At 37.4% G+C, this 27,999-nt stretch overlaps 2 protein-coding genes across 4 annotated transcripts; both read right to left on the bottom strand.

The window, feature by feature from the left end:
* Positions 1–23: 23 nt before the first annotated feature.
* Positions 24–10,542, bottom strand: RNF141 (ring finger protein 141). Of its 3 annotated transcripts, XM_054390321.1 has the most exons (6): positions 10,517–10,542; positions 8,496–8,692; positions 6,911–7,019; positions 6,193–6,374; positions 4,727–4,834; positions 24–2,723 (listed from the first exon to the last, which is right to left on the bottom strand). In XM_054390321.1, exons 2-6 carry the CDS (start codon positions 8,675–8,677, stop codon positions 2,573–2,575), a joined length of 732 nt encoding a protein of 243 aa, XP_054246296.1. In that variant the 5' UTR covers positions 8,678–8,692; positions 10,517–10,542; the 3' UTR covers positions 24–2,572. The 3 variants fall into 3 exon arrangements, with proteins under 3 accessions (XP_054246296.1, XP_054246295.1, XP_054246297.1); XM_054390320.1 differs by lacking the exon at positions 10,517–10,542 and having other exon boundaries at positions 8,496–8,772; XM_054390322.1 differs by lacking the exons at positions 8,496–8,692; positions 10,517–10,542 and adding an exon at positions 8,327–8,435.
* Positions 10,543–14,087: 3,545 nt separating this feature from the next.
* LYVE1 (lymphatic vessel endothelial hyaluronan receptor 1) lies at positions 14,088–22,564 on the bottom strand. Its single transcript, XM_054390630.1, has 6 exons — positions 22,483–22,564; positions 17,813–17,972; positions 17,566–17,705; positions 15,835–16,134; positions 14,986–15,064; positions 14,088–14,274 (listed from the first exon to the last, which is right to left on the bottom strand). Exons 1-6 carry the CDS (start codon positions 22,562–22,564, stop codon positions 14,088–14,090), a joined length of 948 nt encoding a protein of 315 aa, XP_054246605.1.
* Positions 22,565–27,999: the final 5,435 nt, after the last annotated feature.

The raw sequence follows: 27,999 nt of genomic DNA, 5'->3' as shown, positions 1-27,999 counted from the left end.
AAGTTTAATATACTGAAATGTCCTTAGCTATTAATACGAATCTAGAATGCTTAAATTACAATTTCACATTAAACCTGTAATAAATCTTCACCTAACACAAGGAAGTTTAGTATTTTATAATGCCCCCCATCAACAGCTATTTGTAGTGATTCACATTTTCAAGGTCTAGCTTCTGGAATCTATTGCTATGCCCCTGGCAATGTGATTCCCTTTCCAAAACTGTTTGCTAAATGAAGCAATTCAGACTAGGCAATACCAAACATTAGCAAATTACTAGCTTTTCAGTATTAATGTACCTATTATCCCATATAACATACAGTACATATATTTTACAAGGCACACATTACAGTACCTACAGTGTGAATTACAGCAACTTAATTAAAAAAGCTGTACAGATTACAAAGTTCACTTTTCACTATTTAAGTAATTTTTGCAGTAATTGCTGCAATTAACAACCTGTTTGCATCATTACAAAATTACACTTTATGAAGTTCATGTAAGTTCACAGCAGAAAGTCAACTTATAAAATCTCAGAAGTATAATTCTTGAAATACTTGAAAAATAAAGTTAGCTTGCAGCTTTAATTTAGATGCTCTTCCTGTTCCAGTGATATAAAAATTCTAAAAAATTCAGAGGTTAGTTTAAAGTTCTGAACATGGACTAATGCAAGCTCAAACAGCAAAAAGAACTCAAACTGGTCTTTGATCAGGAATACTTGCAAATAATTTAGTGGAAAATTCCTTAATCTTCAGCCCAAATACCAATTGACTTTATGCAACCAAACAGTCCATACATTTTCTAAAGTATATCTCATTGATATGGAAGGATTAACAAAGGGAAAAAAATAGTTTGAAGCTATATACTCATAAGTGGATTTTTTCAATGGATAAATAGAAATTTACACAATAGGCTACACTGGCTTTTAGATGATACACACAAGAATAGTACATTGCTTATCCGTTTTGATGTCTACGACAAATTGTGTCTTAAGCCAAGCTCAAATGGGTGCTATATGCTATGCACATTCCTCAAGAAATAGAAGTATAACAGAGAAACTCCCAAGGTCTGTTTTCCAATGTAATTGAATTATTTTGTAGCAAATTAATAAAAATACCCCAATGTGCTAATCTAAGTGTTCACAGGCCTTTTAGTTCTGAACCTCTCTGTGGTAAAAGGCCTTAACCTTATGGCATCCTTGAATTTTAACAAGCATTTTAACAAGGTAATTAAAAATGCAACCTTATAGTAAGCAAGTTTTATGCTGATACTCCCTCATATGCTACACAGGAGTATTTCTCAATAGCCTCAAATTAAAAGAGCAGTATTTGTTAACATATATATTAAAAAAAATTAACTCTACAATAGCAGTTGACTTCCAAAATACTATTTATGCAGAGGAGGCTTATGATGGGTTTCCTGAATACTAACAATTTATTTTAGACTGTCTAAACTCAGCTCTTTAGAGATTTTACTCTGCTAAACAGAAATATACTGTTGCACTTCAGTTGAAACCCCTTTTTCCTCAAGCTGTCACATGCACATCTCACTGCAAGCAACATTACTAAGTTTATCTCTGCTACATGAAAGCTTATTGCACTTACAGATATAAAGCATAGCACCCTTACTTAGATTATCACCATATGTAATGCTTAGCATACCTTTTCATCTGATACCTTTGCATAACTGATTTCATCACTTCAAAAACTCAAGAGAAAATAAAACCACAGCATCAGACTAACGCATGCTTTAACTGCTAATTCAAATAAAGTCATTCTCTTCAGATATGCCTAATGTTTAAAAATAACTGTGGCTCTTCTTGATCAAAAAACTATGAAGAAACTGATTTACGTTTTTTTAGAACTGTGTATGAAACTGTTTAATGTGTCTAGGCTAAGTCAACTGTGCCAAATACCATATTTAAAAAGCCTTCTAAGAAATAATCTTGTTGCAAGAATAAAGAGAAGTGCACAAGTACATTTCCAGAGCTGCCTACACTCTCCAGAACAGATTTAAAATAATAATAAAACTCAGATCAGACTGAAATCAGTATCTGTAAACACTAAAAGCAGCAATAACTGGCTACTAAAATACAGGCAGTGGGACATCATCACATTTCAGTAGTAAAATTAATAATCAGTAGTGATAACTCATAATCTTTATTCACATTTATCATGAAATTAAAAGGGAGTGGTTTTAAGGGTAAGAACTGTGAGGTCAAGCCATTTGACATAGTTCATCTTCTGTAGCAGTACACTGTGATGTTCAAATAGCAGTCAGCAGTTGTAGTTGTGCTGTTATAAATTGCTTCATGTTGAATTGTTAACTAATATCAAAAGTTATTGTTATAATAAACTTTGTTAATGACCAAAGAGTTTACTGGAAGTGTAGATTAATAATGAAGACTGCACACACATACACTAGCCCATACACCCCGTGTTATAAAAGAGCAGCATAGATTCACAGCAGCCAAGAACAGACAGACTGTGGAAAAATGGCAGCGAGAGGTAAAAAGAGATGTTCATGGAAAGGAAAGCTTCAGGTGCTTCTGCTACCATCAACTTCTTGGCCAGTGTCAGGGTCTGTGAGGCTGGCCCGCCTCATCTACCATGTTAAGTATATAAGTAGCAACATCATCTTCTGTAGGTGCATCTGAGACCACCCAAGAATCACTTGCCCCAGTCACTTGCCGACGGCAAACAGGACAGCTTCTGTGACGATCACTCCTGTTAGGAAGTCAAAGAAATGTGTATTTTTCATTGATGGTCTCTTCCTGGCTAAAAAATAGCCAAAAGAGCCTTCAAATGAAAAAAAAACAATGCACAACTCAGCACAAACTTCAAGAACAATCAGGTTAACTGGATTAGACCACCTAAATATTTGTCTGAAAATTTTTTCTTTGTGAGGAAGAGTGGCCAATGATTTTGAATGTAGCTCTATTCTTTGATTGATACATTTGGAGTAACGTTCCTTGTAATCAAGTTTATTCAGGTTAAACAGAATGCTTCTAGCTACCTGTTCAGAAATTTTAAATCGAAATCCATGGCTTAAGTTAATTCTCCCTGTCTTTAGACATTCAGCTGAGATACTTTAGAAACAAGTCCCCATAAGCTTCCGATACAGACAGAAAAAGTTGACAAAAGAGGATAGGGTCCTGAGGGACCATCTCAGTGGTCACAAACGATTATGCTTCTGAGCTAAGAGCCTCTATTATGTGCCTAGGTTAATAAGAGATGAACTGTAAAAACTGAATACCAGAATGGTATAACTGGAATTTAGGAGTTTGGCTGACAGATTAACCAACGTAGAACATAATCTGTTCTCTACCACAGTCACTGGACTAAACCCTGTGTTTCTGATACATGTTAACATATTTCCCCAGAAAAGTGATTTGTTACATTTAGATCTAGTACTTTTTACTAAGTTTTTTCCTTGCGGGAACACTGTGCTCTGAAAAGCTTGCTCCTTGGTAAGCCTTTGACAAAGCCACAAAACAAGTTCTTATTCACAGATTTACATGACTTAAAATAATTTTCTGTTACTAGTAAAAAACCAGCCTTTAACTTAAGAGTATCTATCACCTCATGCTAGACTGCCAGAACAATGGCCTAATCCCTGTAGGTACTCTGAATGGCCAGAGAAGAGCTACACTCCTCCAGAAAGTAATTCTTCTCTCTGTTTTCCAACAACTGGTGTATCAGACAGTGTAGAAGCTGAAAACTGTTCAGTCTACTATGAAGCTTGACAATGAAGCTATTTTAAGATACATGATATGAAGACGTTGCTGTTGAAATCTTTCTGAAAAAGTCTCATATATTTTGATTAGTAAAATGTATGCTATTTCAAATGAAAGCATGATATATGGCAAAAAAAACCCTCTGATAGTTATTTCCCAAATAAGAGGTATGACAGACCACCTTACCTTCCCATTTCCACAGTCTTACAAACTATTGGTTTTTTCCTTTAAAAAAAAGCTTTTAATGAGATTTTGTGAAGCATGACATGCCTGCTCTACCATATACCCCGTGTTCTCTAGTTTTAAAGCAAGAACACAATAATTTCATTTTACCAAAAGAGAGATAAGAAATTACAAGAGAAATGCTAAAAACTACATTCAAATCTTGCCCTGGATTTGCTGGGACACAATCCTAGGCCACTCATTGGCTGCAGGCCATGTGCAGTTTTGAGTCAGCTGGTGCAGCTGATCCAAGCTGGTTCACAGGTTCCCAGACCACAAACATCATGCTCAGTATAAAGGTGAAAGCTTACTGGAAGAGGTGGAGGTTTTCTGCTTGGGTTCTTCCCTTCTCCTGTTCCTGAGGACTGTATTCCTGTTTACTGTGATCACTACACATTCAGTAGGCTGAGTATGACTTTGTATACTTTATATTTGGATTAGTTTGGCTGGTTCATTAAATGTTTTCTCTCCTTTTCCCAGTTCCCCTCTCTTGGGGGCAGGAGGATCGTCCAGTGATAGAGCTACAGTTTAGCCCCAAATATGGGCTAAACACAGACACATCACTTTTTCCAAAGTAAAATTTTTCAGATGTTTTCTCTTCAGCTGTAGTCTGGTTTTACTCAAGCCTATTATGTATCATATGTGCATTAGCTAGCTAGTATCTTCAGACATTAGCATGTGGGAACTAAGGAATCTGTCCAGACAACACTGAAACATGTCAGGTAACCAGTACATGCTATAAAATAAAGACGACAATTTAATACACATTACCATTTATCAATGCATTTCTGGCAGAAATTGTGAGCACATGGCAAGATTAAATCAGCACGCCCATCCATGCAGATGCAACATTCCTCTTCATCTGTCAACTGTTTAACCCTGCAGAAGAGAATAGAGTATTTTCTCCTGCATAACTAGTAAGCCTTATATTTCTGCCCTAGTAACTACACTAGTTACTACATTTTAATAATTAGTGACAGACAGAAAGAACACCTGTACCTATCTGAAAGGAACGTGCAATATTGTGAATGGCCGAGTTACATTATCCCAGCCTAGGTCAGCTTCAAGCTACCAAAAACCAGCAGCACATGAACTAAACAAAGTTAGAATACACATTTATTTGTCGTGCTGTGTGGTGCTTTTGGTGTTGCAAAGGGTTATGCAAATCCTTTTTCATACCACCAAGAAAACGTGAGAAGTTGTAACTCACATATCATGTGACTGGGCAAAAGAACAGAAACATCTGCCCTCCTTCCACCCCTTGTCAGGCTGAAGTACTCCATAATGGCCAAATCCCTATCAGTTTATCTCCTATGTGAAAACATGCGTAACAAGAGGATCATTACTAGAATGAATGTTCAATAATTTTGTGTGCCATCAAAATGCCAGTGAATGGCAACAGAGAGTGGATCTCTCTCGTTTTAACAGCTGGAGTATGACAGTCTAGAAGACAGTTGACTAGTTCAGCCACTCGTTTTGCTAAAATACCTGGCTACCAGCTCTTCACTGGTTGATATAAAGAACTATATATTTACTACTTTTTCTTGTTAAACCTATCTCTACCTCACTCAAAAATGAATCATTCATTCAGAATGTTAAAACTAAGGAATTACTGGTAGAAACATTTCCACACAGGGAAAGGGTGACAAGTTTCTTGCTGTTACATTCAGTCTGCACTGAAGTTATTGCAGGTGTTGACCTCAGCCTTGTGCTTTTCCTCTAGTTAACAAAGCAGGATGTCAACATGTGTGAGACAGTTCACATTTTTCCAGTCTTAAAAGCTGAATTATTACTATCATGATGAGTTCCTAGTGGCAACAGATGGGAACTTTCACATGCCAGAATGTAAGAGGAAGAGAAAGTTTAAGTGGAACAATAACAAAATCTGTTTAAACAAACACTGTCAACCCCCCTAGATTTGTAGCTGCAATTGATTCCATTTCCTCTTTTTTCCTTATTCAGAAGATTCAACACATACCATGTCTATATGGGAAATTATCATTAAAATTATTGTTCTGATGCTGAATTATGGTAGCACAAACAGTTTCACCCAAGTACAACACAGCTCTTTTGGTACAAGAGAAGGTGTGCTATTCATCTCTGTGATGATACAAATTCTGCATCTTGCCAAGTACATGCAGTTTTGATCATTAAGTGTTTGTAGTTCAGGTTTGACACAAAGCATCCAAAACTTCAATATTGTAACTATGGTCAGAAGCTAGAGTATACTAAAATACCTTCCCATCCACAAGCTGGCCTGACAAGATGACATAGACATCAAGTTCTCAGCAGCTTCTTCTGAAGTACCACTCTGTGCAAGAACTCCTGCTGCTTGACTCGTAATGTCTTTGTATAGTTGAATGAACTGATACAAGTTCAAGATTCTGGAAGCTTCCACAATGCCAGTCGTTTTGTTAATCTTAACATAGAAGAATTGTTTACAATTACATATCAGATTTCTATTTGACATTGCTCAAAATATCCACATTAAAAGACCAAACTTACTAAGTTTCATCATAGTCCTCAAATTAAGTTAAACATTTAACTTTTAAATCAGTTTTCTAAGGAATCAGAATATTTACACTAGCTCAACTAATAGCACTTGCAATTGCTGCCTAACTTCTACTACTATCAAATTATGTAGTTCCCAGTTTGTTGTACTATTATCATGGCCTGTGCTCAGAAATTATATGAATTTGTAATTAACGGGCTCTAAGTACTCCACTGGAAGATATCAGTCCCTTAAACTTAGCTATGAAATGTTGTTGTTAACCTGCTTTTTGCAGAACTTAGAATATAGACTTGATTTATGTCAAATAGTATCCTTGAACAATCACATGTAGCAAAATACACTCAAAATATATGGAGCAAGTATTTTAATTTCAACAGTAAAAGCAACAGTCCTCAAATATCTGTAGACAATGCCCCCCAAATGAAAATTCTCCACAATCTTACTTTAGTACATATTATCCGAACGACCACCTTCCAGAAAGCAGAAGAATCAGAACCAGGCTGCACTTCAAATAAGAGATGTTTGTCTTGTCCAGAAGCCAACTTTGCAGTACTGAAATAAAGGAATATCAGTTGTACATCATCTGCCAGACATGCAAAGATCAGGAACCTCAGCCAATGTGATATTACTTACTGCTCAGCTCTGTGATCTTACCCTTAAAGAGACTTTATCAATACTGCCCAAAGACATGAAATTAAAGGGTAATGACCTTTTTGTTATTAAATAAAAAATCCACAGTTCAATTTAAATTGAACAATTTCAGAAAATGATGTACAAATCTTTTGATCCAGCATCAACTGTTTTTTTCTGGACATTTTCATTTATACATACTTTCACTGTTTATTACAGTAACCATACAATCTTGTGCTCCAATATAAAAAGGTTATTTCCTTACCATGTATTTTAAAAAAACATGCAAGTACCAGCACATGCAGATGAGGCAGATTTTTGTTAGTATATATTGATAATGAAGCAGTCAGGTGAAAGCTTCAGGTGACACTGAGGGGTTTTTGGGTTTGTATTTGTTTTTTCAATGTAACACAGACACAACGGTCTATTCCATAAGAATCAGAAGAATCACAGAATCATAGAATTGTTAGGGTTGGAAGGGACCTCAAGGATCATCTAGTTCCAACCCTTCTCCCATGGGCAAGAACACCTCACACTAGATCAGGTTGCTCAGAGCTACATCCAGCCTGGCCTTAAAAACCTCCAGGGATGAGGTCTCCACCACCTCCCTGGGCAACCTGTTCCAGCATCTCACTATGCTACATCAAGGTTGAAGCAAACACTGTAAAGAAATTTTTAAAAATTTGAACAACAATACTTTGGAGTTAATTATAATGAGATATACTTAAGATTCTCAGGTAAAATGAAGTAATGTTCTGCAAAATCTTTTCATGTGTCTACCCAAATGAGAGCTGTTTCCTGAAGGTCATTCATAAAAATATGACACTCTACAGACAATTTCTAAATCAAATACAAATTCACATTAAACATCAAACACTAGCAAAATCCACACACTACAGAGCCCCTTTTCAGCATGTACTTTTCCACTTCATATTATTTTGTACCATAAACACCAGGTAAAAATGGCAACTTCACTTTTTTGTTAGTTTTGGTTTACTGCCTATCTAGCAGTCGAATAAAAGGACATCTAGAAAAAAATATTATTTATGCAGCCTTTAGTTTGGGATTATCTTAATCACTCATTTCAGATGAGGCACATCTCATCTTTAATACAGAACAGCACTGTGTGTCCAGAGGTGAGAGAGATGGTCTCAAACATTTCTGTTTCAGTCAATAGCTTCCTAGTGTAGCTGTATCATCTTTACGGGGCTTGTATTGCTGCTTCTTACCAAAAGTGATGGGCAGAAAAGAAGCAGAGTTGCACCTTTATAGAAACTTTAAGAACTGAAGGAAACATGTGAAAACCAGATGGCCAGTTCTGGCTTAGCGAGCACAGGAGAATATATTGCATACAAGGTCTCTGTAAAACATGAAAAAAGGAAACAAAGCAAGGCTTACACATCATTAAGTTCAGCTACTCTTCCCAGAAACTCTTCATACGTTAGGAAACCACTTTCTTGAACCAAAGAGGCATGCTTTGCTACTTTTTCTGGTAACTTGTTAATTACAGTTTGTGTGTGATTTGAAATTTGTTGACCCATGGTGAAGTTCACCTCAGTTCCGTTGAAAGAAGTTCTCATTCACTTGTAGAGTCTCTGCTAAAAATATTTTAGAGAGTTACATTTCTATGTTTTATAATGGCTACTCTCCCAATTTTCTTGTAGTGTTAAGAGCTTAGCTACCCACTAACCCATCTAATTCTACAGGAACACAACTGGAACAGTCAAACCAGAAACAAAACAGAACACTTAGAAGAGACTGGAATGTGGCATTAAAAACTTACGAAAAAAGGTATGATTTTGCTTACAGCAATACTTGACATTTAGAGATAATTTTTTCACAGATTTTTCAGCAACTCCAACACAGACATAAAAATACATCAAATGGAATGAAAATCTTTAAATGACAATGGTAATTTACATGACACTCCTTGCTTTTTCCTAAATATTTGTGCATATGAAAGTCAGAATTCTACAAATAAGCATACCAATGTCTGTCTGTACACAGACATTACAATAGGAATTAGCTTTCTTACATCAGATTGTCAGATCAAAAGTACTCTCACAGCATTCTTAAACTAGTAAACCAAGGAATCCACATCATTATAAAGAGATACAGAAATCTCCTCATCTGAATAACCCAGTCAACTTTAGGCTGAATTACATGACTTGCTCAAACCTCTCCAATTTCAACCTTTTTCACCCTTCCTTCACACTTGTATGTTTTCCCCAAAAGCATGCATAAGGATCTCTATCTATCCTATTCCTTCTGAGTCTTTATTAATCTCCTCCCATTGATCTCTCTCATTCGACACTCCCTCAAAATTTCCCTTGGCTCTTATCTTGAAATAGCACAGGCATGCAAATCTATCTGCATCGTTTGTCACTTGTAAAGCAAACCAGCAGTCTTACACTAAGACTTCTAACAAACAGAGGTCTGCAATAGGAAGCTAATTGCAGAATATCAATCTTCATTTAAATATGGAATAATCTGATGCCAGGTGCATTACAAACACATCCTGAATGTATGTATAGCTACATTAGAGGATAAAACTGTCCAGGAACATGGTCTAGAGATGTGCAGACCTTGCCGCAGTAAACACAGCACACATAAAGTGAGTTCACAGCACAGCATTCTACAAACTATGTCAGTACTTCACACAAGAGCACGAACTTCCAATTTAGTGTTGGAATTTTCACCAATTTCAATTCTCAGATGCGTTCCCACTCTAATCCCTTTTTTCCTTCTGAGACACCCTCCAATCATCTCTTCTTTGGTTCTCTGACCCTGCGTTTGGTGAGCACACACCCAGAAGGTAACACTGGAAGCACAACCTCCCCGCAGCATAAGCCTTCACCTCTGTGCGGCGTGTGAATCTGCTGAACTAGCAACGTCACACTGTCACACACAAGTCTGGACAAAAAAACAGCCTGCAAAGACGTTCGCAGAAGCGTTTCCTTTTGCATATTCGTCAGGCTCAGACCCAGACAAAACTACCCACAAGTAAATGGGACATGACACCAGCCTTCTCCCTCACAGCCAGCAAGGCGCCTCACGGCCAGACCCCAACGACTGCCCGCCCTCCACCTTTAAACCACCACCACCGGCCGCACCCCAGCCAGGCCGCGCACAGTAGATCGGCTGCGTCACTGCCGCACCGCCCGACGGGGCGGGGCATAGCCCACTCCCCCGCCCCCAGCCGTGCCCATGGGGAGCCGCCGCTCGACCTTTCCCGCCCTGATAGACGCTGCAAGCCAGGCCCGGCGCAGGGGCCCGGGCGGCCGGGCTTGGTTCAGAGCGCCCGCAACTAGAGGCTTCCCTGGGCCCAGGCCTTGCGCAGCCCTCAGGGCGCCATTACTCCAGGTTGCGCGCCAGCCCCTGCGGGGCCGCGGACGAAGGTATCCCGCTAGCAACCTCACCCCAATGCCCCGACATTCTGTTCCTCGCCGCCCGACGGGGACCGGAGCGAGGCCGCTCCCCCGCGCGCCCCGGCCGTCGGCGAGCGGCGCAGGCGCACGGGCGGTGACTCTGGCTCCCGGCGCGGCTCGGTGACGCCACGCGCGAGTCGCACTGTTGCTGGGACACGGCGGACGCCGGGCCTGGGCCGGAGGGCGCCCGCCAGCACTGCCGGGGCGGGGCAGGGCAGGGCCAGATGGGCGGTGCTGGTGGGGCTAGTGCTAGCCCTCCGCACAGGCGGCTTCCGGCGGTCGACTGGGCTGAGATCGTTGCTGCAGTGGGAATGATGTACGGAGTGGCTCTGAGAAAACTCCTGTCATAGCTTGAGTGTCCGCATGCGCGCCTTGCTGCACCCTAAGCAGGTGCCCACTCGATGCTGCGCCGCTCAGGGTTCCCAGCGCCCTGAAGAGACAAAAGATTACTGTTATTACTGTTACTCTTTCTGTTAGCTGTAATAAATAGACATTTAAATGATACTTAATGGAGTCTGGGTGCCTGCCTTGGTGGGATCATCACAGGTCAGGACCTGGTGGTGCAGAACACCGCCTACTCTGCCACAACGGCCGGGGAAAGAAGAGGGCACCGGGTCTGGGTGGAGGATGTGGGAGCTGAATGGATGTGGCAAAGGTCAATGCTCACTAACCCTCTTACAAAAAAAGACCAACACCCATGAATGATAGCAAGCCATTGTTATAAATAAGCTATATTCATAACAGGCATTTAGGAACAGTAATCCTAAAACGTCTTCTAGGTCATCCACATCCTGATGCTAAAAGGTTTAATTCTAGAGTCTATGATTTTTTTTTTTTTTTTTTTTAAAGAGGAGAAAAGGAGTAGTACTTCCTCTTCCTGCCCACTTCTGTTCACACAGACACACGTACTTCCCACGATAAAGGCACCTCTATGTTTCAGACGGGGATTGGGCTAGACTGGGAACTTCACTGTATTTCCTGCAGGTCAACCACGCCTTTTGCCTAAGGTCAGCAAACATCTGTAGCCTCAGTGTGGGAATCTGACTACTGTTACTGTCAAATGATTAATACAAACTGTGATCTCCTGCTAGGCGGAATTAATTATTTGGTCAAGATACTCGAGCATAATGCAATTTCTGAGACATCAAGAAATGTTTCAGCTGTTGAGAATGTGTTACAAAAAATAGCACAACACTTGAGAAAAGTCAGAAACAATGATTTCTCTTCAGTCTCTGCTGCTCCCAGTTACTGGTTTGTTTTTTTGACACTTTCTGTCTAGAACTGAAAAAATTGTTTCCTGTTTGCTCTGTAGTGGTACATCCCTTGCACTTCTATTAAACAAGAACATTTTGTAATTTCCAGTTTGAATGTGAGTAGTACTCATTATACACCGACAATATCAAATACAGTACTTGTTGATTAGTACTTATAGCCGCTTTTATTACACAAGACAGCGTAACAGGCTCCTTTTAGCCTTATTGTGGAGGCATAAATTGTGTAGTAGAAAGGATGGGCAGATCAAATGCTGCGTTGACCAGATGTCACTGTTAAGGTCAGGATGAAAGCTATCTGAGTTTTTAAGGTACATGATAAGGCATTTATGGGTTAAGGTCACATCTCATAGAGATTTTTTTAGAAAGTAAACACTTCAGGGGAAGAAAAACACCCTTATTTAGATCTAAACCAGAGGCAACAAACTTTCAGCTAGAGTGGAACTAGAGAACAATTTTCCACATTTCTTTGGGTGTGAAGGAGACAAGCTGAGAGAAAAGGAAGTTGATACCTGTGAAATAGAGACATAGCTGTAGGAGAGCAAGATAAGTGATAGGTAATTATCTCCTGGTGGAGGGCCAAAGAATAGAGAAACAGGTAATTTCTAATCTCTAAGGTGCAAGGGAAATTTTAGTATGTCATAAAAAAAGTTAAAAAGTCACTTGAAATCCACTATCATTGCCTGCATCCTTAAGCCCATTTGCTATTCTGACACCATCATGACAAGTTCTGGCTGTGGCCCTTACTGATGGCCTTATTTCCTCTGTCTACTGTCACTGCTCACATGGCAAAGAATGCTTTCAGTCAGGGTGCCAGGAGAGCCACATGGCATTACTGCAGTATTTTATAAGATAATTACTTAACTGAATGGGAAGGCTGTATCTAGTGCTTTTCTCTATTCCACATTTTTTTGCTGAAATTACGTTGATAGGCATCTGAACTTAGTGCTTTTTAGAGCTGTAGTGAATCAGAGTCTTTCTGCAGTAGTGTAGCTTTAAGGGCAGTGGTGGACTGCATATCAACACATTTCAAACTCTCAGAGACATGAAATACTTCTCTGCTATGCAGAAAAAAGTAAAAAGAAAACAAAAAACAACAGAGAGAATCTCTTAAGTATGCTATTAGCAATACACTACAACTCCCTGTCTGGGCAATTTTTAGATTTCCGTGAATCAAAAATATGAAAGTTCGTAACCAGTATCCTATACTGTAAAAACCACAATATAGGTAAGCAGTTCTATTGCTATTTTATTTAACGGTATGTTTTTCAAGCAGGTTGATCAAAAAAGAAAGTTCTCTTGCTGTACCAATCAGCTTCACATTCAAAAATGAGTTATCCAAACCATTTATTCAATAAAATGTTTCATAAATTGCTAGTGTTCTTCTTTTATAAACAACTAATTACTTCTTTAGCTTTAAGGTTACATGAGGTCTTTTTACTGTGAGACAGTTCATGAAAATAAATTTTCCAGACAGCTGTGTCTACCATACTTTATATTTTTAATGAATTTTTATGAATTGTAAATGCCCCATACTACTGGAGATGTCTGTTATGAAAGCCACACTTAAATATACACAAGAGATTTTAAATATAACTGTTGAGATACAGTTCAAGGCTGGTTTTTTTTTCCCTGTCAAATATCTGGTGCAGAAGAATGATATAGGGTTTAATAAATAAAACTATTATGATAGGATGCAGATATCTAAGAAAATTATCAATTGCTCTATATATATACAAATATCAGCATCTGTGTACCCTTCCTTGGGTATCTGAACAACAGTGGATTGATCCTTTGATTTCTTACTCCCATGTAAACAGATTTAGTTCTTTTGCTTGTAAACAGAATAAGTTCTTTTGCTTGTAAACAAACTTTTAAAAACCAGTATACCCTTGCTTAATAGAAATAAACTAATCTACATGAGGAAGAGCTACAGTATCATAATTTTCTTATGGACATTAATTTAGCAGACATCCTCCAGCCAGTTAAAAAAATGCCATTTCATTACATACTGATCTGAATTCTGTGGACATAGTTAACACACTGCATATAATTAGTAGCATATTCCTAATTCTTCATTAAAGATGAAAAAAGAGTAATATGGAGTTTTCATTATTTCAAGTAAATAAGATACCATGTTCTTCTGCAAGACCATTCATGACTAAAGATGAAATTATTTTTTTTAAATGTAAAGATAGAGAGAATTCATGAGTATTTACAATCACCCATGTTTAAAAGCATTGCTAAGTTCTGCATTTTATATTTCTGTCAAGAAGTGTACATTCTTCCCCTTACACTTCTGCTTCTAGACATTTTACTGTGGCCTCAGGCTTGGTTTTAGACTCTTCTACATTTTTTCCATTATTCTTTGTTTCCTTCTCAGGTGTTTTGTCATTTGAATTAGTCTCTTTGAGAGCAGTAGTTTCAACCATTTCTTTTTGTTGATTCTTCTTTGAAAATGGGAAGGTTTTTTTGTACCTTTAAATAGAAAAAATAAGATAGTAAAACAGAAACACTGATGTAGTTTGGTAGTGTCACTCACAAGAAATAAAGTGAAAAATACCTAGAATTAACTTTCTAGAGTGCCATGCTAGATCATTGTGCTTTTTCAAGCAGTGTGCTTTTAAAATAAATATTTTGGTGGGGTTTTGTTGTTTTTGGTTTTTTAAACAGACAATGTGTATTCAGGATTTGTGGTACATACTGATAAATCTGTCTGGGCTAGGATGTGAGAAGTGCACACAACTTTTTGATTTAATGACACACTGTGTTGAAGATCTTTGTGCATGACAAATGAGCTCAAAGATTTTTTTTTTCTGGACACAATCATAGTCCAGGAATAAAAACATTTACCTTGAGTGTGTCATGGAAAAAAAAAAGAATGAAACTGCATAAACAGGCTTATATACAAACAGATGCACACTTCAGTGTTGCTATTTTGGCACATTAGGCATGACTGACTAATCAGAAATAGGCAATATTTGGGTTTGGTTCCTTTTCTAAAGCAGGCAATGGCAACAGCAACAACAAACTTTATCTGCATAACAATGGGGTTTAGTCATTAATGCTGTTAAGTCATTATCCTTACTTCTCTGCTCTTTAGCTATATATTTTAATATTCACTAGTTGTACTCTAGGAGTTAATGCAGTCCAAGAGAAAAAACAAAACAAAAGCAAACAAAAACTTACTTTTTGATATAGCAGACTGATAGAACAACTGAAATAATGAAGAAGATGACTGCTAGTACAAGAAGTGCAGTGGGAATACCTAGAGAAAAAAAATGAGGTGAGCACAGAGTTTTTGTATGTATTTAATTCTGACTGTCTGAAGGCTCATGAGCATAAATCCAGACTCTTCTAAAAACAGCCTAGTGTAAGAGGTACATACACATCAACTGAAGAGCAGAGGCATTAGGAATCTCAAAAATTTAGTTACTTCTGCTAGATTTTTAAAAGAGAGCCTAAACTTGATATTTAGGCAATCCCTGACCTGATCTGCTTATTGGGTAGTTTTTACAGCCTGCCTGAAGAACACATTTTGTGATTAGCTTCCTTATGGTAAAAATGCTTTTCCTCATATTTAGTCTATTTCTTAGCTTCTGTGTGTTAGGATTTCTTATTCACACCTTGTATCTTACACCACCTCCATATTTGGAGAACAGCAATTCTCCTTCAAAGTTCCTTGGCTTTTGTTTTTAGGAGCCTGCTGAACCTTCCATTGCTCTGAGCACATGGTGTTAGCTAAGACTTTCTCAGAAATTTACGACTCCAATCACATTAACCAGAATAAACTTCCATCATTTTATATTAAAATATTATCAAAAAATGTAAAATAAGATCTTAATTTAACTTTGTTTTAAAATCCTCTGCTTTATTATAATTTTGGCTTTTGCAAAACATAACACTCCTATTCTGCTCCCAGGTTCAGCTATTTCAAAATGGATACTGGAATAGCAAACAAAAATAGTAAACAGTTTTAGTATTTATATCTATGCAACTGGCCTTTTTGATTCAATAGCTGCCATATGTGGCCTTTACCTCCAAAGACAATGGCATCATTTTTAAAGGCAGCATGGGAAGTGTTGTTAGAAGAGTCAGTCACTGAGTCTTTCTCTGGCATTTCTTTAGTGGTCCCCTCTGTTGGCAATATAGTTTCAGTTACACAGATCACACGAAATTTTTGGTTTTTCATGGGCTGTTCTGACTCAGTCATATTGGGTACTCCTGTGATGTTCTCAGTCTCATCGGAGCCTGAATATGTAGTTAATTCCATTGATGCACTTGATGAAGGTGATATGGTTGAGGTTGGATCTGGTTTACATGAATTAATCTGAACATCTGCAGAAGGGAAAAGAAATATGTAAGAGTTGTGTTGGATGTTAGTTTTGTACTTACAATATACCTGTAATTATTGAAATTGTTCCTCAGACATTCCCTTGTGGAAACTGTTATTCACAAGAGCCTTACCCATACCAGGCATACCCATTTCAAACATGGCTACAACTGAGATTACACACCTCTAATCATTACACACATAGTTAAACATTTTTTTTCAGCAAGTGTGGCACTCATTTTATAATTGCATACCAATGACAAGATTCCTTCTGAAATGCATTCAGAAACAAAAATGGCCTCCTGCAGAGCAGGAGATTAAACTGCAGATCCAACATTCAAAAATATTTCTATTATATTATGTATATGTTCAAAACATATGCATGTACTATTGATATTTAAAATGCTACTTTGATTTCCTGGAAACAAACATAGCCCATAAAACTTGGAGGTAAACCAGGCACCAGTGCGAGATAAAGTGATACAGTTCTAATGGGGGTCAGGAATACTCAGAAATGAAGTCATTTAAATGATGTGAATGTCATCTATATAAAACCATCAGTGCAAGTGGACTTCTGTATGCAAATGGAAGAGTTAAGTTCTGACTCATGCTCCTGTGAAAATGTGAGAAACGACGTGTGTACCATTCTCCAAATGAATGCCCATGGGAAATCTGATGACGCAGTTACATTCACAGAGTAAAAAGCAAAGCAGCAGGAGCTTTACTTTTTCTGCTACAGTTTTCAAGTGATTTTGCCATTTCTTTGGCACAAAGAAAATTGTCAGAATGAGCTTTTTGCCAAATATTTTTGCTAAGAAATGTATAGAACAGGCAACAATTTGACAATGAAAATAAAGAAATGCAGAATCATCCCAGTGTTAAATATACATTACTTTGAGTTATATTTTAAACCATTCAGCAAGCTCAACTTCCTTCACATACTGTAACAGTATACATTTTTTGAGTTAAACAAAGCAAGCAATTTGGAATTCCTTGCTAACTCTATATCGTATTTCCTATTATCAAAAAAACATTAGATTTTGCAGAAGTGCCCCACTCTTGGTCTTTTTGCAAGAAAACACACCATACACAGACATCCTGGTTAAAGATTCAATGCACTATCTTTCAAATTAACATGCCTAAATAATCAAAACATATCAAGAGCATTGTGCTGACATTACAGAACAATAAAAACAACTCTTTTTCAAATGCTTTCCTGGTAGCACCAAATTAAGTTGGGTTGTCTGAACTGACTTTTTGTATTTCTTTGAAGTTTTTTTCCCCCCTAAAGAGTTAAGTATAGCTTGACAACATTTAAAACTGGGGGAGAAAGGGCCAACAAATTATAAGAACTCACTCAGCACGCAAATCCAAAAAAAAAAAAAAAAGCCCAAATCAAAACACAAAAAAAAAATGTAGTTCTCATGCTTACATACCTGAGGAATTGAAGCAGTAGACCTTAAATGTTTTAAAGGGTTCAGCATTCCATTGCACTAGTCCAATGTTGCCCTTACCACATTTCTTATTGGATGTTATCCTCGGAATGACAACAAATCCATCTTTCACCCATCCATAGCTACAATAAAAAGCATCAGTCTTTTAAATATTAGATTTGTAAAAAGCCTCAGATATGTGTAAAGGCATACACTTAAAGGTGATGAAACATTAACTGATGTTATATACCTGCAGGTTTCAAAACCATGATTCAAAGCCTTTTCAACTTGGTCTTTACTCGCCAGTTGTAGATTCAGTTGATTGCATGCACTATTTGCTTCTGAGAAATTCACTTTCTCCTCAAGATAAATTCCTACACCTGTGATCCTGCAAGGTGAAAGAATGGAACCTGTAATTTAGACATAAATGTTCAAGGTTAGTGTTTGGATATTAACATTTATTCCTCATGAAGAATTTAAGATCACATTCAACTGAATTGAATGTTGGTAAAGGTTTCTAGCTTGAGGATAGTAGGAAAAAAACCTAGTTTGTGGCAGAAAAGACACTGCAAAAATAGAACATATTTTCTCAACACAATAAAGCAGAATGTCAAGAATTTTGGTTCTTAGACTGAATGTATATACATTTGGCATCTCAGTCATTACCTGGAGTCAGTTTCTTACTAAAGACACTGTTACTTGTCATACTTACTCATACAAAATGGGAAGACTAATCAGACAGGGTTTTTAACTTGTTTTAAATCTAAATGACAAAACTAGCAGTTTTACTCAGGCACTGATTCTGTCAGTACACCACTTTTACCAACTGATGAGTTCTATCAAAGGTATTATATGCATTTTTTCATGGAAGTAATATTCCAGTAATGGTTTTATGATTATTAATGTTTTTCCTCTTAATTTTTTTTTTTTTTTAAGACTGGCATGATGCGTCCACCCCTAAGCCACTGAGTGCTTGGCAGGCAGGAGGGTAAGAGAGGATAGGTTGGGTGAATTTATGACACTTCTCCCCATTCAGGCAGTTTATCCAGCTGTTTCAGATAGCTACATCTGGCTTACCGGTCATGACATCTACACCAGGAATTGAATAGTTTAGGTCTGAATACACCTGCTCTACTTTCTTAACCTATGTTAAGGACATAGGACAGAATTCAGGGTCTGGCTCAGACAAGAGAAAGGATATTTCTGTTTTGCTTCCATATTTCACTGGAAGCATAGACTGGAAAGAAGATTCCTTAGTTTTTGAGTTATGTGCAGTAATTGCCACATGAAATTATGCATTTCAGCATTTCACTGCAAGCATTTCAGACAGCCAACAACCTCAGGTGTTACTTCCTTGCTCAGTATGCTTTTCAGACCATGTGCTCCCCAGATTTGTACACTAATGAATACTTCATCAAAAATTATATATCAGAATGCAGAGAATACACAAACTCTCAAGGCAGGATGATGCTTGAAAACTCACCAGATGACTTCTTAGCAACAGAGGTTAGATTGAATTTTATGAATGAAAACATAGAGCTAGCAGCCAAACAACTCCTGTGATGAGAAGGGGATAAAAAGATGACTAAGCTTTTGTGGAGTGTTAAAAGAAAGGCAGGCTTTTCACTCATGCCTTTACTGGGTGTGGGGGGAAATGGTTTCTGGGAAAAGATGTATCTCTGCTCTCCTTATGTTTAGTTTAACTGGACATAAATGTTTGGTAGAGCGATCACTGAAATAGGTCCATTTTTCTCAGCAGCAGTAGAGGCTGTGGCCTGCCATTAGTACTTCCTAGTATGGGGTGGACACAGTCACATGGTGAGTGAGCCACTGAACACTTGGGCAGCCTCCATAGCCAAACTATGTTTGAATGCAGCCCCTGCCCTCAGGGTAAGAGAAACCCAAACATATTACAGGAGGATGCAGCAAAGCCTTGTTGCTTAGTGAAGGTTAATAGAATCATTTCAGTTTGGAAAGACCTTTAAGATGATCAAGGCCAACCATTATCTAACTCTTAGTACCACCACCACCATCTATGTGTCTTTGAAACAGTTCCAGGGATGGTGGTTCAACCACCTCCCTGAGGAGCCTATTCCAGTGTTTGAGAACCCTTCCAGTGAAGAAGTTCCTTCAAATATCCAATCTATACTTCCCCTAGTACAACTTGAGGCCATTTCCTCTCATCCTAGTCTAAATTGCATTTGCCTAATAACAACTATGACAGCCTAACAGATGTAAAACATGCTGAGTGTTAACTGAGGAGCACCTACCTGTAAGATGCTTTATGTTTTGAGATCATTCAAAAGAAGCAAACAAAATGAAGACCACACCAGTGCATTTCCATATGATTCTCTAGGTCATCTTCAAATATTTAAAAAAATACTGAAAAGGGGGTTAACAAATTCAGAATGAGAACGTTATGATTTCCCCATGATGAGAAAAAAGTAATGTGTGTGTATGCATCAAGGACCTCAAGCCTATACAAGGTAGTCCCAGTGTGAAGATGATTCACATTGTCAAATTTCTTCTTTTGAGCCAGCCTGTCTTCCAGAATATCCTCTATGTCTTCACAAGAACAGGTTCCTTGAGAGATGGCCAATGTGTAACACCTGATGGTGCTTAAGAGACATTTGGACAATGCTTTTAACAACATGCTTTAACTTTTGGTCAGCCCTTAATTGGGCAGGCAAGTGAACTCGATGATAATTTTAGGTCTCTTCCAGCTGAAACCATCTATTCTATTCCAATTCCTATTCTATTCTATTCTAGACTATGTGAGAATTGAATGGTAAATACATACCATAATATAAAAATTCAGTATAAGGAAATTAAGTCTTAAAAGATAAGTGACTAGGACATGAACCGAAGTTGTACTTTAGAACTCCTAAGTCTTTTAAAACAAAATGGTGAAGTAAAAAATATTTTGGAATAGTTATCAGCTTCAATTTAAATTCCAGATGGTTTTGCAGTGTGAGGAAGAAATCTAGAAAGAGAACAGTAGCTTCTTCAAGTCTTTTAATCAGTTCTTAAATTGCCTCTGAACTCTGTTCTAAAGATGACCAATCCTTTAGAAGCATATTAACTTGCAAGCTGCATATAGTTGCACTTTAAGCTTTGCTCTATTTAGATAGCCTGCTAATAATAGGACATTCACCTCAGTGTTTGGGTCTTACATGGAAAAATCTGGTTTAATGAGAAAGGCGGGAAAATCTAGACAGAAGATTGTCACAACAAGACAAAGTTGTCATTGGACAGGAAGAAAACTATTCAGTTTTTGTAAACTACGGGTATTTGCTTTAGTGTGCATTAGTTCTCTTCTTGCTTTTTTGGGGAAGCTGTTGTTTCCATCTCTTTGCCTTCTGCCAAGACTTCAGTCTGATAGAGCTTCCTTTGGCTGCTGATGTCAGGGAGCAGAAAGAATGAGGCTGTTCTACAAGAAAAGAGGATGCAGTGACCACAGTATAGGCAGGACAGTACACTCACTGACCAGGGTACAATCCCACAGCACCTGAACAGGACCGCAGTGGTGACAGCAGCAGGTTTCACTGCCAGTCCCATGTAGAGCAAGACAATGAGTCAGACACAGTTCACACAGAAACTCCATTTGGAAAAGCAGAATATATACCTATAACACATGCCTGAAGCCCATCCTGGAGACAAGGCTACCTGCAACCTGAGAACTGAGTCCATCCATGAAACCCAGTCAGTAAGTCACTGTAGGAGGTGTGAGGGCACGCTACAACACACCTCAAAGACACAGCTGGAGATCAACTGTGACCTTGACTGGAGTTCTAGGACCAATGGGCAGCGAGTGCATGAGTTGGTACTTCAAGGGGGTCCTAACAACTAGAAGGAATAGTCTTAAAACTCAAGCTCTCCATTTCCTTCATGAAAATTATTCAGTGGCTGGGATTGCTGGAGGAAATTACTGTTGTTAGGTACTCCAGTCCTGTGCAATTTCAACAGACTTGACTATTTAATTTGCTCAGTCCACGTTTCCTTCATAAACCTCTCAGTAGATAAGAAAATCAATTGTCTGCCACAATGGTGTATGTTCCTTTACATAGGTAGAACGAGTATCTACTTTTTGCAAATTACAGCAAAACATCTGGAAACATCTAACATGCATCTAGTAGCTGCAGATATCCCAGCAGCTACTGCAACAAGAATAGGTTGTGTTGATTCTGGAATTTGAAGGAGAAGACATTTGAATTTCAGTAACACAGAGAAGAAGGGTATTATATGACCCTGATTTAAAAAATAGATACATATAACAATGGTTGAGGAAGAAGGGTTATTTAAGAATTGCATGATAAGGCTGATGTTGGCAGTTCCCTATGTTATTTTTTTCAGATAAGTTTATACAAAATAGGAACTTTTGTACAGTATTTACAAGAGATAGGCATGACTGCCATGGAGATGAACTATGAGATCCATGCCACACATTTTCTTCAAAGCTGCAAATCAAGAGAGCATCAGGGTAGTGCCAAATTAGAGCAAAACACTTCACATTAAGGACAGCATTTGGCTACAGACACACAGAACTGTTTTCATATGTGTATTACACTCTGAGGATTGTACAATGCTGTTCACTGTGGTATTTTAAATAATACAAAATAAAATCACATTTCAATAGATCTTAACTGAATGCTAAATGCAATCCCAAAGCTTTAAACAAACATTTAGACAGTTATGCTATAGTATTTAGACAGTAATTAGATTAGACTAACAATGAAAGTTCCCCTATATGCTAGAGTAGTTTTCACTGCACTGTATTCTCAAAATCCTGTGGTTTCCTGGGTTAGAAACACATTTACACACACTCCCTTCCCCCCATTTTTGTTTGCAGTTCTAGCTACTTTTTCCCAAGTACTTTTTTCTTTTCATTTAAGAGACTTTTAAAAATGGGACTTTACATACCTGCTATATAGTAATTTTGAGCCATAAATGTCATAACCCAGATGAAAAACACTGCTGAGGTAACTCCAAAATAAGATGCCATTGTCACCAACTAGGAAAATTAAGAAATTCAAGGTCTCCTGTGCTAAGAAAAGTTAAGATATTGGATGCTGTCAAGCCACCTTTGAGATGACTTCTTGAAAGCAACTTCAGCTGTCACTGCACTGCTTCATAGAAAGAATGTCAGAGCAAATGCATTGATTGTCCCACTCAAAGGTGAGGTCACTGCCTGGAAATCCCTAATCACCCTTTATACTTTCTTTCATGTAGGGCTTGCTGGAAAATTTAACTACTGCTGACTCAGAAAACACAGCTGAGGAAGGGAGATAAGACTGTTAGACTTACAAGTCAGTAAATACTTTAAAAGAAGTTTTTCTTTTGCTATTTTTTCCTGTTTCACTGATTAACAGCTTTTTACTCATGTTGTCTATTCATCTGGTAAATAAAATGAATTCTCTACTGTATCGCAGCATGCCAGGCAGGGTTTTTCTTTTTGAATTAAAAAAAAACATACATCCCCCACTATCCTATTTGTCTTGATTTACTACTTTTACATTCCTTCACCTTGGAGTTCCAAGGCAAAGTATGTACCATAACATAGAGATAATACGATACCTAGTTTTCAGCAGAGTTGGAGATACACTATCATAATGGGACTCCTTGCGAGTCTGGAAGGACAGAGGTGGGAGCCAGTCCCATCACTGCTACTTTCCAACAAACAGTGATTCCAACAAACTGATTCAAAACACAGATGATCTTCATGGCTGTAACTTAGAAAACCTTCACAAAGTCTTAGCAAAGAATCAATTGTTTTTACAGAGATTTCAACAAACACAGAGAAGGAATGGAGTTCAGAAGATCAGCTATTTCCCTTTACTGTCCGTATAATCACCTGTGTTTATGTTATTCGTGACAGATGTTTGTCTAACCTGTTCTTAAAGGCTTCCAGTGAAAAATTCCTAACATTTCCTCATATACTCTATTCCAGTGCTGCACTGTCCTTTACTGTTAAAAGGTATTCCCTAGTCTAAACTGACTTACCTGTACTGTAGTGTAAACCTATCACTTCTTTTCCTGTTGGAAATGGATATGAAAATGGAACTGCTAAGTATTTCCTACCATGAAAATCAATCAAAAGCTGGGCTTCTGACATTTTTAATTGCATGATAATTTTCCTTCCAAATTTTAACACATTGTGCCTATTATCTTCACTTCAGCAAAATTTCTTGAATCAAACTCCATCCATACTACTGATGTTTATTAGGGGTTTTAGCTGGAAAAATGAGATAAACACCTTTTTAACACCAAACAAAAATATAAGCTCCTTCATATGGTTTTGTAAGAGCAAACTACAGATTAGGAGACAGAGAAAATAATTTTAGATTGATGAAGTGAGACTGAAATAAAATTTTATTTTTGTCTGTTTTTTTGTTTTCATATTTCAGCTGTTCCAAAACTTCGTGGAAGATCACTTACCTGGACTGTAACAGTACAAAAGGTCTTTAACCTGTTTATGGGTCTTCATCATAACATGTAAAGTGAAAAAAACCCAGCAGCCTTATACTGAATTTTAATTATCATTGGACCAACAGCATCTCATGCTAGCATGCTCTAAAATGCTGATGAGGACTGCTAAACAGAAAACTTCTGCTATGGGAGAACAGACTTAACTGTTCCCTAAAGTCATTTGGAAAGAAGCCTTGAAATCTGAACAACAGGAGAGGAAACAAGTTTTTAAAAAAGAAGTTTCTGTGGAAAATACTTTTCCTGGTAACAGTAATTCACTTCAAGGTTGTCACTGTCCCAAAGATTTTCTCCTTGACAGAGACCATCAGAAATTCAGAAATAGCATTGTTCTTTGTGGAAACTGATGGTTGTCACCTTCCTGCTGGTCTGTCAATTCATCTCTCCACAGAGCTCAGGTGTCCCAGACCTCCCAAGCCTACAAGAACACCAAGCAAATAAAGAATCCTAACCTTTCACTTGATCTCCTATGGTTATAGATTTCTATTGTGGTTTTCCGTGTTCATCATCCTCAGTGACAGGTTGCCTTCCTCCGAAGCAGGAGTTAAACTCTCACCAGGATTTGTTTCCTCTCTCATCTTGTTTCTAGGGAATGGCTGTGATTACTCTGCTTACACTTTCTCTTTTGAAACATGGGTTTTGCTTGCCGCTTCTACATAATTTTCCTGAAGAAGTGAAAGACTAAGAACAAGATCTTTGGTATGTGTAACATGGCACATTAAGCAGGAGGTATTTCATAAGAACATAGCCATTTGTATGCAGACAGAGCGTATGCAAAAACCAAACCCTTAAAGTTGCAACATTGAGGACTTTGAAACCGTACTTTTATTTCAAAACTCAAGTATGTGATACTATACAGTACAATACCAGCACACTTGTGCAAAATCTTACAATATTACAAATTTAAATACGATACACAAAAATAGTGCCCTTTAAAAATTCCTCTTACTAGAAACATCTGTGCTGTGCAGGAAAAACAATAAGGGTGTCTTGTTAAAGCAGAAAAATAAATATTGCACCTCAAGAAAACTATTTCAGTGTTAACAGCATAAATAATAGATCTATTTCTGGTTATCTGATGTGATCTTTGAACACAGAAGAGGTTGGTTTTTTTTGTTGTTTGTGTTTGGTTTTTTCCCCAGACAAAGCAAACTAACATCCAACAGATAAAATTACATTTAGAGTAGTTTCTGAGCTCAGTCTAGTTTCCTATTAAAAAAGGTGTCTTCATCAACTAACTGAAAAATATAAGCAGAAATATTTAATGTGCTGTTAGTCATTGTGGTTCATTATTTTTAGTGAACAGTTTGCTCAAAGTAGTTATAAAAAGAACAACAATTCTTTTAAAAACAAACTTTATCTTCATCTTTCCATCCCTGTTAAAATGTCTTGCCTGTTTCAATTCATTCTTCACAACAATTAATAACTTTATGGCTAAATTGTACTTGTCTTAGATGTGCAAGTAGTTCAGTTCAAATCAGTACAACTTTTTTGGAAATTCACTCTTGTGTGCTATGTTCATAAAAACTCAGTGTGATGAATTTCAAGAGAGGATGGAGTCCTTGTTCACTCACTGACCAAAAATGTCAAAACTTAGCACGAGTAACATTGAGGAGTTCAAGAATTCTGTTCATATCAATAGCCATCTACACATACTTAAAGTGTTGAACCCACATTGGTGCAGATGTAAATAAGAGCAAATTAATTAGATTATAAGCACTGTTAATAACTTTTCTCACTGCAGCCCAACATTTCCACAATCACATAATCAAATATGTCCTATAATTTTTGGCATAGAGAAGTCTGAATTTTCAGGACTATTTCCTTTCAATTTTTATTGCCTTATGAAATTATCAGTGCTATTTATAAAGAATATTAAATCAAAAAAGATGATTTTAATAAAGTATTCAAAGAAAACTGACAAGCTTCTTCAAACCCTGAAAGTACATGAAATGTCCCCCTAGTCAGATATTCCAACTGAATCATACACATACCAAGTAATTTGCAAGAAACCTTCTGCTGTCTTATACTTTGCCAATTACAATTTTAGACCAAATGACACTTTCCTACTATCCTTTTTGAACTTCCTTAAGCACACTATTCCTCAACAATATATACTTTAAATTAAGAACTAACCTCACAACTGCTTATAGACCTACCACTAAGTGGTAGTGGTCAGCTTTTAAATTTTTATTTATTTATTTATAATTTTTATTTTCTTTTTCCATTATATAAATATCTCTTAAGAGACATGTCTAAAGAGGTAACAAACAAAATTCACCAGCAGGATATCTGCCACTAGTGCCAGAAATGTGAATTAAATTTCTGACTGAGTTAGTAACTTGTTTTCTTTCATAGTTAGCTTGAGGTTCAGTGTTTACACCGAAAGAAAAGAAGAGAATACTAACAGTATCTGAACTGAAATTACAGTACTTCATAACATACTTAGGCCTCAGTTGGTAAACAGACCTGTTACTCAGTCAGAAACAGAGGAATGCAAGACAAGTGCAATCAAGTGTCACACTGATGTTGGTATTGTGGTTAGAGTTGAGCATATAGCTATGGAAAGACAAACAGAGTTCATCTTCAATCAGAAGTGACATTCAGTAGGTGCATGTGGTATATCTTAAGTGACATGCGTTTTGGTCTCAGCCCTGGGTGGTGTGGATTTTATTACAAATAATGGTTTAACCATTTTGAATTTGCTTGTCTGAAAACGTCAGGCTTTTACATTCTTGTCTAAGAACTCCATCTCCCAAATAGGCACATCTGTTGAAAAATCTGGGCAAAAGATTCATTATCACCTGATAATTTAACATTGAAAGCACATCAGAACAGTTACATACATAGCATCAGGTTCTGAAAATGAACTACTAAAAACATGCAGTGACCTCTTCAAAGTCAACACTGCTCGATGTCCTGGTACCGATGGGGTTTTGGCTCTAAGAAGAACTGTGTTCCTGGTGCAGATCTCAAAGGATATCTATTTCCTGTGTTAGCAGGAGGGCAGAGTCTGCTTAGTATGACCAGCTTTATACAGAGATTTGAAGACTTCTGTTTAATCTTTTCCCCCCTTTTCTAATAGATAATTGAAGATTGTTTCTCCTGTCCAAATCTGCTGTACTTTTCATGCTCGAACAAGATACGTAATTTTCCACACAGTACGTACTTTTTGCTATAACCAATACTGACTCCAAGTGGCATACACAAATCTGTTGCTAAGCATGTCCCTTGGATACAGCAGAAGTTCCCAGATTTATTTGTGATACCAGCTGTGCCACCTTGATGTCATTTTAGGATTTGGTGTTTATCCCATTTGAAAAAAAAGTGGTGCTCCCACTTTTAAAGTATGCATCTTAAAAGACATTTATGTAGATACTTAGAATTCCATTTTAATAATCTTGCAGATAATTAATCTTATAAAATTACATTATCAGCAAGGCATTTGGTCTGATAATATAATTCTAACCTTCCACAGAAGAGCTTCTATTTCTGCTCAATAATCATGAATAAAGAAATTAATTGGACTCTTAAAGCCCATATGACCTAAATGCCATTAGTTCTTCAACAATCACCAATAAATTCAGGAAATGCAAAATAAAGCACTAATGGAAATTGGAGGGGTTATGATTTTCTTCAAAACTACAGCAAAGATGTCAACATCCTATGCAAATCACTCTTTTAAAAGTTTTGCTGGTTGCCGATTTCTGCCCACCCTTACCATGACTCAATGTTACTTTATTTGCATCAGTCATTTACAAGAGGACAGATGGGATTATTTATCAGTGTGTCATTTTGGGAAGGCATGTTCACAATGTATGCTCAAACCTGATGGTGTGGAGTAATTTGCTAGTCTAAGAGATCACATTTAACAGCCATAAGCACTACCTTTGGAAATGGTGTTCTAATATGCATACTTGCTCAGGTACCATAAATATATGCTTGTTCCTTTTA

The sequence above is a fragment of the Indicator indicator genome, chromosome 21 (genome assembly GCF_027791375.1).
Source record: "Indicator indicator isolate 239-I01 chromosome 21, UM_Iind_1.1, whole genome shotgun sequence".
Taxonomy (NCBI): domain Eukaryota; kingdom Metazoa; phylum Chordata; class Aves; order Piciformes; family Indicatoridae; genus Indicator; species Indicator indicator.
The sequence above is the reverse complement of the archived record's forward strand: the minus strand, read 5'-3'. Positions and strand labels throughout refer to the sequence as shown.

What these genes read in the sequence shown, in the direction of transcription:
- RNF141 (XM_054390321.1), bottom strand. Translation starts at nt 8,677, where the DNA reads ATGAGAACTTCTTTCAACGGAACTGAGGTGAACTTCACCATGGGTCAA. An exon ending in GTAGCTGAACTTAATGATGT is followed by an intron (nt 7,020 to 8,495) that starts GTAAGCCTTGCT and finishes CCTTTATTTCAG; the next exon opens with TACTGCAAAGTTGGCTTCTG. An exon ending in GCCAGCTTGTGGATGGGAAG is followed by an intron (nt 4,835 to 6,192) that starts GTATTTTAGTAT and finishes TCTCTTCTGCAG; the next exon opens with GGTTAAACAGTTGACAGATG.
- LYVE1 (XM_054390630.1), bottom strand. Translation starts at nt 22,564, where the DNA reads ATGGCATCTTATTTTGGAGTTACCTCAGCAGTGTTTTTCATCTGGGTT. An exon ending in TCAAAATTACTATATAGCAG is followed by an intron (nt 17,973 to 22,482) that starts GTATGTAAAGTC and finishes TCTAAATTACAG; the next exon opens with GTTCCATTCTTTCACCTTGC. An exon ending in CTACTGCTTCAATTCCTCAG is followed by an intron (nt 16,135 to 17,565) that starts GTATGTAAGCAT and finishes TCCCTTCTGCAG; the next exon opens with ATGTTCAGATTAATTCATGT.